The sequence below is a fragment of the Ictalurus punctatus genome, chromosome 4, assembly GCF_001660625.3.
Source record: "Ictalurus punctatus breed USDA103 chromosome 4, Coco_2.0, whole genome shotgun sequence".
NCBI lineage: Eukaryota > Metazoa > Chordata > Actinopteri > Siluriformes > Ictaluridae > Ictalurus > Ictalurus punctatus.
In genome coordinates, this window is record NC_071284.1 from 9,652,513 (window position 1) to 9,667,500 (window position 14,988).

Genomic DNA, 14,988 nt, shown 5'->3' on the forward strand with positions numbered 1-14,988 from the left:
ATGCAGAAACATGTTTTTCTTACTGCAACTATCTTGCAAACAGTTCTAAAGCTTTTTAAAGACTGCAGATATGTGAGATCAGCAATGTGAGCCTATACTCTTAAAACAGATGTGTTAAACATAACACATCATGGGTTTATTTTTAACACACCTCTGTGTCTAGTTAAGGACTACACATTTTGTGTTGCTTTCAACACAGTCAGTGTGTTAGTACATAGAGTTGGGGTACTTAATCCCCGACGTGGACTCGAGTCCAATTATGAACGAACTCGGACTTGTCACGCACTCGGGTAAATTTGTACTCGAACTTGGCACAAGAACTTGACACAAACCTGCTGCTGTCTGTGCCATTAATATTAATCAAACAACAAAAGACAAAGAGAAAATCACTCACTCATTTGACTGAATAACTTCAGTAAATTTAATAAAAACGAACTCTATCTTATTTTACATTTAATTGCTTTATTCATTTTCTGTAGTATTTCTTACTTGAAAACTACTCATACATCTACCTGAGAAAACGTATCGTTATTGTGAAATAAGATTGTAGTCATATCACCCACCCTAAACATTAGCATTTGTGATTCCAGTCTTGAATTAAAAGGTAAAATGTGAATTGTACTTCTTAATGTAGTAAATATCATAAACCCTGCTGATAGGGATTTTTTTTTCAGTTTAGGAATTAAAATGAAAAAAAAAAAAGTTACAAGAACAGAGCTGTGCTCAGAAATTAGTGTGTTGTCATTCATAGACAGATTAAAGTGTCATGAAACACTAAACTACATTTTGTTGAGATTTTAACAGAGGTGTTTGTATCGCACATCATAAAAGACAATCTTAGCGTCTGTTAATTTTTATTGTAGGAGAACACTTGTTAATTTTGAGCTTTTTTCTGTTATTTTCGACTTCCTGGTTAAAATCTCGTCCTGTCACACGTCCCAGGCAGTGACCTGGCAATGTACTATAGTACTTCGATGACGTGTTAGTGTCTCATAATTATTCATGAGCCTGCGTGTTCTTATACTATGAGAAGATGTTGTCTCTTAGTTATTCATGAAAGCACGTGGTGCTTTCCTACAGATGTAGTAAATGAGAGAGGCGTTCAAATGGGTCGCAGGTATTTATTTTAGTGGTGTAAGAGTTCGAGTGTGTTTATTCTGGAGAGCTATGAGAATTGATTAAAGCTGGGCTTCAGACTTGCTTGTGAAAGCAGTTTGTGTCTACACAATGATGCGGTACTCAGTCCCGAGGACTTTTCCATCCCTTTAAATGAGGTATGTGTCTAATTTTAACCATGACAGTTTTACTTGCCTTTTGAGGTAATTAAACCACTTAAAGCGCCGTAAAACTATACAACGAGAGTCTGTATTGAAGGGAAGAACCTTCACCTTTTTATTCGTGAAAAGCTCAAGCCTATCAGCTAGCTACCATTCCGATACTTCTCCATCCATGGTGCCTCCGGTTTTATTTTATGTTTTCCTCTGTAGTCACGCCAGGGGCTAATGGTTTAAATAGATAGGGCAGAGGACCTGCACTGCTATCTATTGTGTTTCCATTTTGCCCTGGGGATTCAGGAGGAGAGTCTGCTGGCTCATCTGCAAACTTTGTCACTATCCATCTTTTTTTGAGTGTTCTAAAGGCTCGCCCCACTCTTCCTCCCCTGCCCTTCACTTCCATGCCCATTCCCCCTCCCTTCTTCGCATAGCCATCCATGCCCATTTAAGCTGCATTTCTCAAAAACATTGAGAGGTAGACTTGAGCTGAAAGAGGGAGGTTTCATGACCCTTTAAAAGCAATAAAAAAGCATGAAACTTGCTGTTATGACATGCTGCTAAATGTAACTCTACACTGTAATCTCTCTCTCATCCTATATAACCATGGGGGAGAGTCATCAAATAATTGAAACCCTGGAGGACATGATACAATAAGGTTAATTTGTATTTTCATTCACTTGTAATATAATAAAAGTTCTACATATACCTCTTTATCCCTTTATTTCTTTGAAACCATTTTTGATAGGAAACTAGTTGAGGTGCTGATGACATGAAATAAAAATATTAAACGGCAATGGAAAAATAGTGTAATAGTGGTATTTTTTGTTACATTTATGTTGCCATTGGTTTGTGAAGTTTAAAATATTGATTTAACAGCTCAGTGTTGAGTTTACAATTGCAATGTCAAATCTTTTTTTTCAACTGAATTACTTTCTAGACTCAGCTGGACTCTACTTGGACTCGGCTATTAAGGACTCGGACTTGAGTCCAACTCGGCCCCTTTTGGACTCGGACTCGATTGGTTAAGGACTTGGTCTCGACTCGAACTCATCAAAGGTGGACTCAGACCCAACACTATTAGTACATTTAACACATGCTGTGTGTTAAATATTTCTACACAAAGATGTGTTAAAAAAATAACACAGAGATGTGCTATTTATACTTTTTCCTCTAAAATGATCCTAAAATGCAATTTGTTTATATGCTAAAATTCTACTAAAATGCTCACAAAATAAATAAACAATTGCATGAAATTCAGGTGACATTCATTAAACTCATTTAAACATTTGACAGATGTAAGAATTGGAGTTGATGCATCTTCTTACAAATCTCTCGGCCCTCCAGGAAGACGAGTCCCACTCCCTTCCATTTGAAAAGCTGTAAAAGAGTAAAAAGAGTGCTGGTTAGTTGTTAGCTATAAAATACGGACAAATGCCTTTGGGCTTCAACTGAGAAATTGCGTTACAGAATCTCAAATTGTGTAATTTTGTAAATGTGAAATTCACTCTCCTAATAAACAACATGGCACTGTAGACTCACCAGGAAAATCTAGCTAACTTGTGAAAATTTATTTTCCTGCATTTGGCACCTCACAGTACAACCTAATTAAGATAACCTACATTACAGAGATAGTGAAAAGCATTACAACCTAAACCCAACCTCTCTTTTTGTCACGTTAAGGTTGTGAAGAACTTTTGGCCTCGACATTACTGAGCTAGCTAAGTTCCGTTAGCCACTGACTGTCTACACCTCTTAACTAACATTAACATTCTTCGAATACATGAAGAAACATGACCCTAACCTGTCCTCCTAATGCTAATTACTACAGCTTGCCTTGTACAAAACACTTGCTAAATGTAGTTAACATTAACCCATTCTCTGTATTACATCATGGTGAATAGCTGTAATGCTATATTATCGTTAACTCTCAAAAAGGTAATGGGAAACTCTAACATTACTGTGAGCTGTATGCTTAAGTAATGTTATCAACTCAAGTGAGTGTGTACATTTGCGTCACTCATCCCTACATATACATACATATTTCACAGCCAATATAGACAAATTACACTAGTAGAGTAACACCAATACTGAGGAAGTGGTACATAATATTCACTTTTGAAGCCGTTGCGATAGGTAAAGTTAATCACTTGCTGAGTTACTGTTTTGCAATTAATAAATTTTCGAGAGCTACTTGCCTAAATATCACAAACTCTCCAGACATTTTAAGCAGCATTAATACAAAATAGTGATGAACGCTAACTTACCTGTGGTTTCGTTTCCTCGCCTCAGGCCTCTGACTCTGCTGTCACAATCAAAAGGTCAAAGCAACAAATGTTCACTTTCTAAACTTCAAGTTTAGTTTTGAATGATGACGTCGGCAGCGCAGTCGGCAACATGATTGGACGATAATTTAACACGTTGTGTGTGTTTTCTTTTTTTTTTAACAGATTTATTGTATAATTTAACACAACATATATTAAAGTAGTAATAACACAGAACGTGTGTAGGATATTAAACACATCCTTTCTGCGTGTGTCTGAATAAACAATATAAGAAATGATAATGAATCATCGAAAGGTGAGCATGATCGTTATTGCAGAAACAACGCTCTCTGGAAAAAAGGTACAAAGGTAGCGTTGTTTGTCACTGAGGTAATACCTTCAAGGTTCTGTCTTTGTGAACCTAGAAATCAGAACGATTTAGAGGAAACTGCATTCATGTACTCAGCTAAATATATGTACATAAAAGGGAACTAAATGTACAAAACATTTTCCACTGAGAATATAGTGACAAACAATGGTACTGTTCTGTACATTTGTCTGAGTGAAAACAGCACAGAGATTTTTTAAAAGGGCATACAATTTACTTTTGCATTGTTTTTTGTTTATGAAATGACATACAGTATATTTGACTTGGACACACTTTCTATAATTCTCTCTTAATGCTTTGAAGCACACTGCTGTTGAATTCCCGATTCTGATTGGTCAGAAAGTGTTGATCAATTTTGAACTACAGCTTTGACAGTAGTTCCAGCTGCAAGACAAAATCACAGGTGTATATCAATATGCTCATTCTAATATTACAGTTTCTGTATTAACAACTTACACAGGGACTTAAGTAACAACTTAAACATGTTGGAAGGTGTCTCCAGTGTCAGCTAATTTGTAACAGTCAGGGGTGAAGTTCTAAATTTAAATAAAAATTTTACAACTTGGAGATGGGGGACTTTGCATTCTCTTAGTGAAAAGTTTTTTTCTTAGTGAACACTTTTTTTTTTTTTCGGGGGGGGGGGGGGGGGGGGTGTATTTTTGTCTGTTTCAGAGTGAGGAAAAATAGGTTAATTAAAAGCTCCTGTAACAAAATGATAATGGGAACTAACTTGTTTTCAGAGGATGTTCCACAACATGACCCGTTACTACACATTTTACAGATAAATTATAGTATGCACACGGTGTAATTTTTTAATAAAGGGATAACTGTAATAGTTGACAAATTGCCGTGGTATAAGAAGTACAAAACACTCCAAGGTGTTTTATTGATTATTTTGGATTATTTTATCGATTGACTTATGGACTATAACTAACCCATTATAACTGGGAAGTGGTAGCTCAGTGGTTAGGACATTGGACTTCTGCTTGGTCATTGGACTTCTGATTGGTAGGTCATGAGTTCAAATCCCAGTGCCACTGCTGGGCCCTTGAGCAAGGCCCTTAACCCTCAACTGCTCAGAGCTATAAAAAATTAGATAATTGTAAGTTGCTCTGGATAAGGTTGTCTGCCAAATGCAAACAAAATTTTTCTGTGGATGTACATTGCCACAGTAAATTTTTCTGTGGATGTACATTGCCACAGCATTAAATATAACTATAAATGTTTGGGGGTTTTTTTAAGTATGGCATGTAGATCTGCACTTAATTAAAAATGTAACTGTTGGCAAACCGTTGTGGTTTAAGAAGTATAAAACCCTTCAGGATGTGCTGTTATCAGAGAATAATCAACACCATGATTGCTCTCTGCTTTGATCATGTCACATCAGCCCATTGTTGATTATTTTCCTATATCAGCATGTCCCAAAGAATTTCATTCCTTACACATCTCATAGAAATCAATATCCTATAAAGTAGGTATTTTCTAAATTCTGTAAAACGACATTTTACATTTGTAGAAATCATTTTAAAGTTTTTTTTGAGCTTCTATTAGGCTATATAGATTTTCAATGACAGCTCAGAATGCAAATAACAATGGTTGTTCCTGAAATAAACTATAATAGTGTGAGCTGTCTGTAAACTCACCATGCTTTACCAAGCTGTGAATCAAATAAATTACATATCAAAGACACGTAGCACCTCAGTAAGAATGCCTTAGCATTTACTTTCTTTTTGTATAAGTTAACTGAAGTGATGGAATTTCTGCAGTCTGAAAGTAATTGTAGTCAGTCTCCCATCTTTGTCCCCTCCAAACATCAGATACTGACAGAGCCTTATATGATGTTTGGTGTGGAGTATTGAAAATCACTCAAACCTGAAAACTGACTGCAGAAGTAATGTCAGCAAGAAAAGGTCACCGAATGCAGACAGAAGTGTGTATTCTACCGGCTTGAGCAAAGAACAGAAATGATTTAGTGATAGGGAAAGCTTTCTAGTCAGTGATTGCAGAGGAGGTTTCTACTCAGTTAATCACATCTGCTGACAATCTGCTACATCAGATATGTTAACAGAGGTTTTAAACACTCATGTCCAACACATCATTACTCATGCGTGCTGTTCTGAATAACAAGTAGAACACAATCACTCCACACTTAAATACTTCACCATTCCCGTCAGTATCTAATATCAGAAACGACAACCTTCGATTGATCCAAGTGTTCATGTGGGGGGGGGATGTACACCTAAATAACATAAATGGCATAACTTGTCAAAAAATCTGAGTGCAGAAAGGAGTTCAATGCAGCACAATGTTTTCCCCAACCTCTTTGAAATTGCTGCGAAGTCAAATCACCTAGACATGCTATTTAATAACACACAAGCTGCTACATCTTGCATTTATAAATGTCAAGCATGTTAATAGCTCACTATGTACCTACGTTGCTTGTGAAGGAAACACTTCAATGTTGCCAACAATAGCCAAACACCACCTGTTATTTAATTTGCACTTTTATGTCTCTAAAGATTTCAACATGCACAAACTTCACACCTCCTCAAGTTAAACCATTGGATGTCACCTTGAACGTGGCGTGCAACACCTGCCACATGTTACACCCCTGAGCATGTCTGGAACAGAAATAGAGATCGCGGGACTAATGCTGTGCATCAGCAGGAATAAAGTGGAAATTAAATGGGACTCAAAGCTAAAGAACTATCCAGGCTTGTATATCAGTAAAATAAATATATCAGAAATACTATAAATAACATGACTATAAACCAGCATCAGTACACTCTGTTTTTTAAAAAAAAAAAATTTTATTTTAAACCGATCAGCCTTCATGATACACACTTACACACATGCACACCCATACTGATGTTTATGTCATGCAAGTACACTGTTCCGGCTAACGGGGTTTTCAGTCGGTCTTGTCGGACACAGCCGATACTGGTGGCTAAGTGTGTATAACCTCAATTAAACTACGCTCTAAGTGTCTGACAACAGCTAATATTCCTTCTCCAGCAGCGGGCCGAATTGATGTTCCTGCATTCGTCACCCTGCTGAAAAAGCAATCATGCCGTTGTCTCGCTCCGCTGAGGAGACACGGGAAACACTGCTTCCAGTCGCTCATTAGCATTCCAACACCACGAACACCAGCTACCCACAAAACAGCATAGCACCGGCATTTCAGACACACCTACTCCTCCTGTCTCCACACCCACATTCAGAATTCACAAGCAATTAATCCCAGACTCTAAAACTATCAAACAAGCAGATAACATAAGTAATAACAACAAGGAATAAGGTGGAATCTGAATCATATGCAAATACACGATGTGGATATCAATAGCTAGTTAATAAAATATGAATGAATCTCTTAAAGGAAGAATCCAACGTGAATGACTTGCATGCTAAGCTTTATAATCAACATGCGATTTTCAGTGTCACCTGAGATTCATTTTGTAATGAGTTTTTTTCTTCTTAAACTTCTTTCATCGACATGCTGGACCACTTTCACTTTGGTTAACAATTTCCTACATTCCACACGATTCCACTCAACTATCTGCTGATTATGGTGCCAGTTAGATTTACGCTGCATTCAACTAAATCTCAGAACTCCGAATTTCTGACCCCCTGAGAAGTAAAAACCAAAGAAAACATCCTCTGAACTCAGAAACTCAGGAAGGTCTTCTCAACTCTGAGTCCAGCAAGCGAACTCAAATTAACATGGCCGCTCATAACATGAACAGTAAACAAATTAGCCCTTCTTTGTAATACTGACCATACAGTTAGCTTTTTGAGTTTTGAGGAGGCAAATACATTCATCACAGTTAGCGGGCTATATTGTAGTTAACACAACATAACACAAGCTTTCCCATGTTACAGCTTGAATCCAGGTTGAAAACAATGTAAGTCTTAGTTCTGACTCCCCACTAACAAGCCCTTGTAATTAAGCCCTTGCTTAATTTCTACCTGAAGAGAGTGATGCAGCAGTGCTTTATTACTTTCTGTCCAGTTCTCTCACCTTCTCATCTGTACACTCTGCTCAAACAGATAAAGTTATTACTAATAACCTATCAATACCATTATGCACATCATCGTGAACAAGCCAAGTCTCTGATGCAATTCAGTGTAACTATCATATAGCTGCACTACATTCTGAAACTCTGACCCCAACGTTTGCTGTCTCCACTATTTCTACACTGGATGTCTCATAAATATGATATTGAACATCGCTGAAAAAGGTACATGAGAAAAGAAGCTCTTAGTCTTTTGTTTTTCGGCGCAAACAAAGTAACCTGAGTGTTATAGTTTATGTTTGAGATCTCGCTTGAGATTAAACACTATTCTAAATGTGCAAGCAATTGAATATTTCTAGCAATGACTTCTCAGGGGAAAAACAAAAATCCAGCACCAACCAGCAAATTAACATTAGAATCATAAATATTACAATATAAACACATTTCAAGATGGAAATTTCTTTTAAGGTCACTGTGTAATAAAGCAGAATTTTGTGGGAAGAAACCATAATGCACGCACCTCTCTGTCGAGTAGGGATGGTGAGATGACAGTGACAATGTCACCTCTCTCTGGGTCAATATAGAACATGTTTGGTGAGGGCTTCTCAGGAGACTGTCTCACAATTATGTAGCGCAGGACGGCATTGTCCGTGTTGGGATCATCAGCATCAAAAGCAGTCATCGTCATCACCGTAGTGCCTAGAAAAGAAAAAAAAAACCTAGGAATATCACTCTGTCCTTCCACTCCAAAATGTTGACATTACAATGGATCTGTACAAGAACAAGAATGTGCAAAACACTGAAGAAGAATGTGCAAAATATTTATATATGTGCTTGTACCTCGTGATGTGCTCTAGAGATCAGCTAGGCCCATGCTGAGCCGAGATATTAAGGTTTCCATAAACAGCTGTATTACCAAAAAGTTTTTGCGTGCCATGATACAAAGATGGCCGTTGTGGATAAATCAAGTAAAAAAACAAACAAACTGTGGTTTTGCAATGCCAATATATAAAAGTAATCGCTCAAAAAATTTGAACAAACACAAACGGTCAAGCAACCAACTTTACAATTATTGGTCAACTTGAGATGGACTGACCCAAGTAGTTCTACATCAAGTAGTCAGTCAAGTCCTTCTTGCTGCAGAACCAAAAGTCCAGGCAGGTGGACTTTGACTTGATCTAACTCCTTATACCTGGGTGGAGTCGAATCAAAATCCTCGGGATGGAGAAAAATCTGCGTTGGATGGATAAGTGTGTTTGTTGTTTTGGATGGCACAACATCTCATGGGTTAAGGTTAGGGGTTAGGGTTATCAGGTCCAGCTTAGCCTCCTGGATTAGAGGAACCTGTTTGAAGAACAATGCTAACTGCCCAAATCTGTCTACAAGAGCTGGCACACAGTTGCCTAACTGTTGGGCAGGGAGGACAGGCCGTTCATGTCACCCGGAAAACAGGGTCAATTGTGCTCTTTTGTCCATGAGTGACTATGGTGTTCTGATCCTGCCTGGCATTTCAAAGCTGCATCCAGATGTGCCAGGTAACTAATTTCCCCTTGCCTCATTGAGCTGCTTGCCTAAAAAGCTTGCAAATGAAGCCAGCTGAGATGCCAACATTATACACTGGGCATTGGCCCAGGCTGAATCATAGCTGCCTTCCAGAGTTAATGGCCTCAATCACAGCCAGTAAGGTTTAATGTTTGCTTTTATTAAGCTTAGTGCCCTACATAAAGTCTGTGGCAGATAAGATTCGCAAGGAGATTCAGGAAATATACAACCTCTGGTCAAATAAAAGTACGAATACTTTTTATAAATAGGTTAAAAGTGGTTAGGAAGCAGGGATGCTGTGCACTTTTCTCCAGTGGTTGATGTTCAAGGAGAGATGGATATTAGCATACAGCAAAGCAGTGCACCTCTAATGATTAATTACAAATGCCAAGGTGCGTGTAAGGGCTCTCTGGTGACATCCACAGCCACACTGAGCTGTTCCACTTCATTGTTCAGTCAAATCAAGTTAAAAGGCTCTCGCTTCATCTAACAAACACTCACACACTTGCTCACTCTCTCATACATACACACTGTTCATTTGGAATTATCAAAGGAAATGAATAAGTTGTAATAGAAGGAAGGAAAAATCCTACAAATTGGTATTACCACAGAAACTACAATAGTCTCTCTACGTCCTTGTCTCTCACTCCATCTCCCTATTCAAGGAAGGCAAATGTATATGTCTTTGCGAGATCCGAGGAAAGACAGTTCATTTAAGGTAATACCTTATGATATATGTGCACTTTAGTAGCTTGGACAGTGCCATATTATTTTCAGTGTTGGTTCAGAGATGAAAATAACCACCTCAATAATCTCCTTCAAGCCGAAGAAAAATGCTGCTCATTAAATTCTGTGACCTTCTTATGAGAAGTTGCGACTGAAACCTATCTAAACAACTACTGTAAATCTTTATGGTGATGCTGCTGCATATTTTTGAAGATTTACTGCCGATCAGACAAATATGTTTCTGTTGCATCAGTACTATTTGTGAGAAATAAAACAATCATATGAGACAAATTCACCACAATTCCAGGAACATATTGAATAAATATAGCATCTGATGTTGCAACTTTAGATCATTTGCTTCATTCAAACAATCAAAATAATCCCAATTAGCTCCTTGTCCGTAGTCAAACATTAATAAAGGTGATTATTATTACATTAACCTGTCTCCAGAGTTCCTCTCATAAAAATTCGAGAGTACTTTGAGGCACGCAACAGTATGGTCCATGACAAAGCCATCAAGTCCCATCAGCACATACATAAATCAACAAGCATAGCTAATTGGGGTTGGCCAGCAAGTGAATGCAAATCATAAACCTGCAATTATGCGGCAATCATTTTGAAGCTGGGCACAATTCAGGAGTGATTGTCTTCCTTTAAGAACTCCATATTCTCCCTATTACCAAGGCAGAATCAATGTTAACTGCATCAGAAGGTATAATGGAATGACCTCAGATGGCTAGACATGAACCTGTGAGTCTAGATTACTGCATTATCAGCTATTTTCATCTTATCTAGACTATGAGATCAGGCAGAGGAAGAGATATCTCACTCTCTCGCTAGAGTTTCTCTCTATGAACCAGTCAAACAGATAATGTCCCATGAAAGCATGAAGGCTAGAGCATGTAATTTAATATTAGTGCACTGCATAAACTTTGCATAAACAATGTAATAACATTATGCTCAAAATCCCAAAAAAGCTAAGAAGAATGTGGATGTGTCTTAATTTTTTTTGGTTTTCAAATGCTAGAATTAATTTCAAATGGATAGTTCATACTGCTTATCCTACACAGGGTTGCAGTGGGGCCTGGAGCCAATCGCAAGGGGCAGAAGGCGTGGGACACCCTGGACAGGGTGCTACCCCATCACAGGGCACAGGGAAATGCCAATCAGCCTACAATGCACATCTTTGGACTGGGGGAGGAAACTGGAGTACCGACAGAAACCCCCAAAGCACGGGAGAACTTGCAAATTCCATGCACACAGGGTGGAGGTGGGATTCAAACCCCCAACCCCGGAGGTGCGACGCAAGCATGCTAACCACTAAACCACTGTGTCCCTCATAGATAGCACAATCAACATTCAACTCAGGGTAGGTAAAGAATTTTTTAAGTCAAATGACAAAGTTAGGGCATGCAGATAAGTTAAGGGTTAAGAGTCTTGAGCAAGCACCAAACAGTGACAACTTGGCAGTACTGGAATTCAAACTCACAACCTCAGTAATCCAGAACCCTAACCGCTGAGTCGCCACTGGCCCCAGGCTTGGCTATTCTTTATGCATTAGTATTCACACCTTCTTTGCTAGGTGTGTGCTTTGGGGCTGTGACTTTGATCAGAACAGTATCTATTTTATTTTTTTTTTTTTCAACACAACCAGCTAGACTTCTGGGAAAATCACTCACTGTATACTATATAAAGGTCTGGGAAATCTATACTTAGACTATACTTAAACTCGATGCATCAACCTGACCACTATTGGCTAGAGTAGCTTATCTGGTAAATAGATATCTGCTCTCAGGACAAGGTCATGGAAAGTTCTACTGCCTGCTGCCTTCTATGCCACATAACACCCAAGGCTGTTAGTCACAAATAATGTATGTGAGAGCATTTTTTGTGAAAGAGAAAAAGAAAAAGAAAATAAAAGGGTAAGACGTGCTTTCCCTTAAGTCCACCAAGGTTCAGTTGTGTTATGCAGTGCAGCATAGGGTTTTATATGGGAGAAGCTAAACTTTTTGCAACTATAACTGGAAAATAAATTAAACATACATAAGACCCACTGAGGGGAAAACTGTTCTGAAAGTTGTTATAAACAACTTTTTCCAAGGTTGTGATCTCTAGGCTTTGAGCAAATTGTGGCTTTTGCTACTTGTTTAACCCAGTATGTGCGTTTAGCCTTGGCCATACCTGTTCTATGTTTTAATTCAGCAAAGTGGATTACATATTTGCTTCTAGAGCTACTTTTCATTTGAACAGTTTATTTGTATTTCTTACTGACTACACTATTACTGTTTCATGCTACAGATGAGTGACTTGAGAGGTGATTAAAGATCATTTTAGAGTGCATAGCTGACCTCTGTATCCCAGCTACAGCTGTATCCCAGTGTGCGATTGAAATACTTCTATTGCAAAGATTATCTGTGCATTTACACACCTCGAACTAGTGCCTTAACCACCTCCTACTTACGTTGTCTGATTTGTACATTAGCAGTGCCTTGGCACCCTGGCCAGTGCCACATGTAGTACAGCATGTATTACAGTCAGCTAGGGAAATCAATATGACTCCCAGATCTCATTCATCTCAGGGAGGCCCTGCATCTGTGTGATAGGCTTAGTAATAAGAAAGAACAGGGCTAAGATTAAGGTAGGATGAGAAAATGATGGAGAAGGTGTATGTATGTGATTGAGAGTTGTAAACTTGAATTGAGAGTTATATCTTGAAAGAGAATATATATATATATAGACAGATAGATAGATAGAGTGAGAGAGAGCGAGAGAGAGAGATGGACTAAAACACCTAGATCAACATAATTTTGAACTTGTCACAAAGTTCCACGTTTATAAACAGCACATTTAGGCTTTCATCTGAAACCTAACATCAATTTCCCCAGCTATAGTGACAACATAAGCTTCTGAGTTACACCGATTACCAACACCTGGCTAGTGCTAATCCCAATTTTGGAGGGATGATATTGATTAGATGGGGGGAGGTCAGCAAGCTATTTATGCAGTGGGCCATAAAAAAAAACATTTCAACTCACCTTGCAGGGTCAGATTACTCAATCTTCAGTGAATCCTTAATGAGAAATGTGTGCTTGCTTCCTTGCAATTCAATGAAGTGTTAATTTGGACACAGCAAAATGAAAACTTGCCTGAGAGTCTGGATTTGAATCTTGTCTTTGCATTCCCTTTTTCAGAAAATGTCTCAAACAGGACGGAGAACTCACATGCCACTTTTTGTTTCCACAGAGTTGCAAAACTGTCACTTGGAAGGTTCTTCAAAACTGTAATCTGATCACATTTATTCTCCTTCGTAGTGCCCCTGCTCTGAAAGTCGATGAGTTCGAGCTAAAGGGAAGGTAGTGTTGAATTGACAATGATGCCCAAAGGATTCTTGAGGAGCTTAATGCATTCACAATTGTTAAAATAGTTTTTATTTAAAAAAATAAATAAAACAGATTTGGACTGTTGTACAAGTCATATACAAGCTTCACCGTGGTCTGTAAAGTGGCATTCAAGTTTACACATTTCTGTTACAAATAATCTGTCAAAAAAGCTAGCCATCTTTCAATATAGTCATACATTTTCTGTCACAGATGCACTTAGTTCAAAACTGCTGTTGATAAAGTTCTTCTAGTGATAAAGTTCTTCTGGTGCTGCTGGCTCAGCAGCCATAACACAACTCCGATTCTCCCATTTCAAAAATTTAAACGGTTAAAGTTTAGTAGATGTTGGATGAAGATTTCAGTTACAGCCAAAATATCAGTAATAAGGAATAATTTATTAATGTACAAACATAAGCACACAATATTACAACTCTCACTCAAATGTGATGTATCATGTATCTCTAGGCACATTTCCTTCACACACGCACACTGCTTATTCGTGTCTTTAGGGCATAGCAGCTGGAAGTTACCTCATAAATGATAATTAGCTCTGACTGCTGGTATGTCTTCTTCAAAATTTACCCTGAATAGATTTTGCTGTCCTGTCAGTGTCTTTTCTTTCTAACACAACAAACATATTATTCTGACCATTTTTAGCAGCTTTGCATCTCTCCATATGAACTTTTATTCAGTGACACAGATAGCAACATATAGTAGATAGCAACTGTCAAACAGTTAAAGAATTTTTAACTTTTGGGTCATGATGGTAACACTACTGTTTAGTTTCTGAATTGGATTGCCCCTATATTAAAGGAAGACATGAGAAAGTGAGGACAGCAAGGGTAGATCAGTGTGGGCAAAAAAAATATAACTTACTCCTTTAAACACTGTTTGTTATTTACTTTCCAAAATAAAAAAAACAACAACAACAACAGAGGATTGTGTTGTAGTGCATTTCATCTATTATACTTTGGCTATTCAGCTGAAGGACAAACTGAGCAAAGCGGAACACAAATCATTTCTTGAAATCTCTTACAACCCCAATTCCGAAAAAAAAGTTGGGACAGTATGGAAAATGTAAAAAAAAAAAAAAAAAAAAAAAAAAGGGAAATTTGAAAATTCAATTCACCCTGTACTATATTGAAAACACATTATTAACACATCATTTGATGTTTTACTTTGTAAATTAAATTTATTTTGGAAAATATACACTCATTTAAAATTTGATGACTGCAACACACTCCAAAAAAGTTGGGACAGCCGACTGTTTACCACTGTGTAACATCACCTTTCTTTTAATAACACTTATTAAGTGTTTGGACGCTGAAGACACCAGTTGCTTATGTTTAATAAGCAGAATTTTCCCCCATTTATCCATTATGAATTTCTTCAGCTGCGCGACTG

The 14,988-nt window shown here is 37.8% G+C and overlaps 1 protein-coding gene across 1 annotated transcript in view; it reads right to left on the bottom strand.

The window, feature by feature from the left end:
- Nucleotides 1-14,988, bottom strand: part of cdh13 (cadherin 13, H-cadherin (heart)) — a 419,656-nt gene that overhangs the window by 123,225 nt on the left and 281,443 nt on the right. Inside the window, exon 8 of the mRNA XM_053677941.1 lies at nucleotides 8,457-8,635. Coding sequence (XP_053533916.1) covers nucleotides 8,457-8,635 — 179 coding nt within the window. The remainder of the gene's footprint in view (nucleotides 1-8,456; nucleotides 8,636-14,988) is intronic.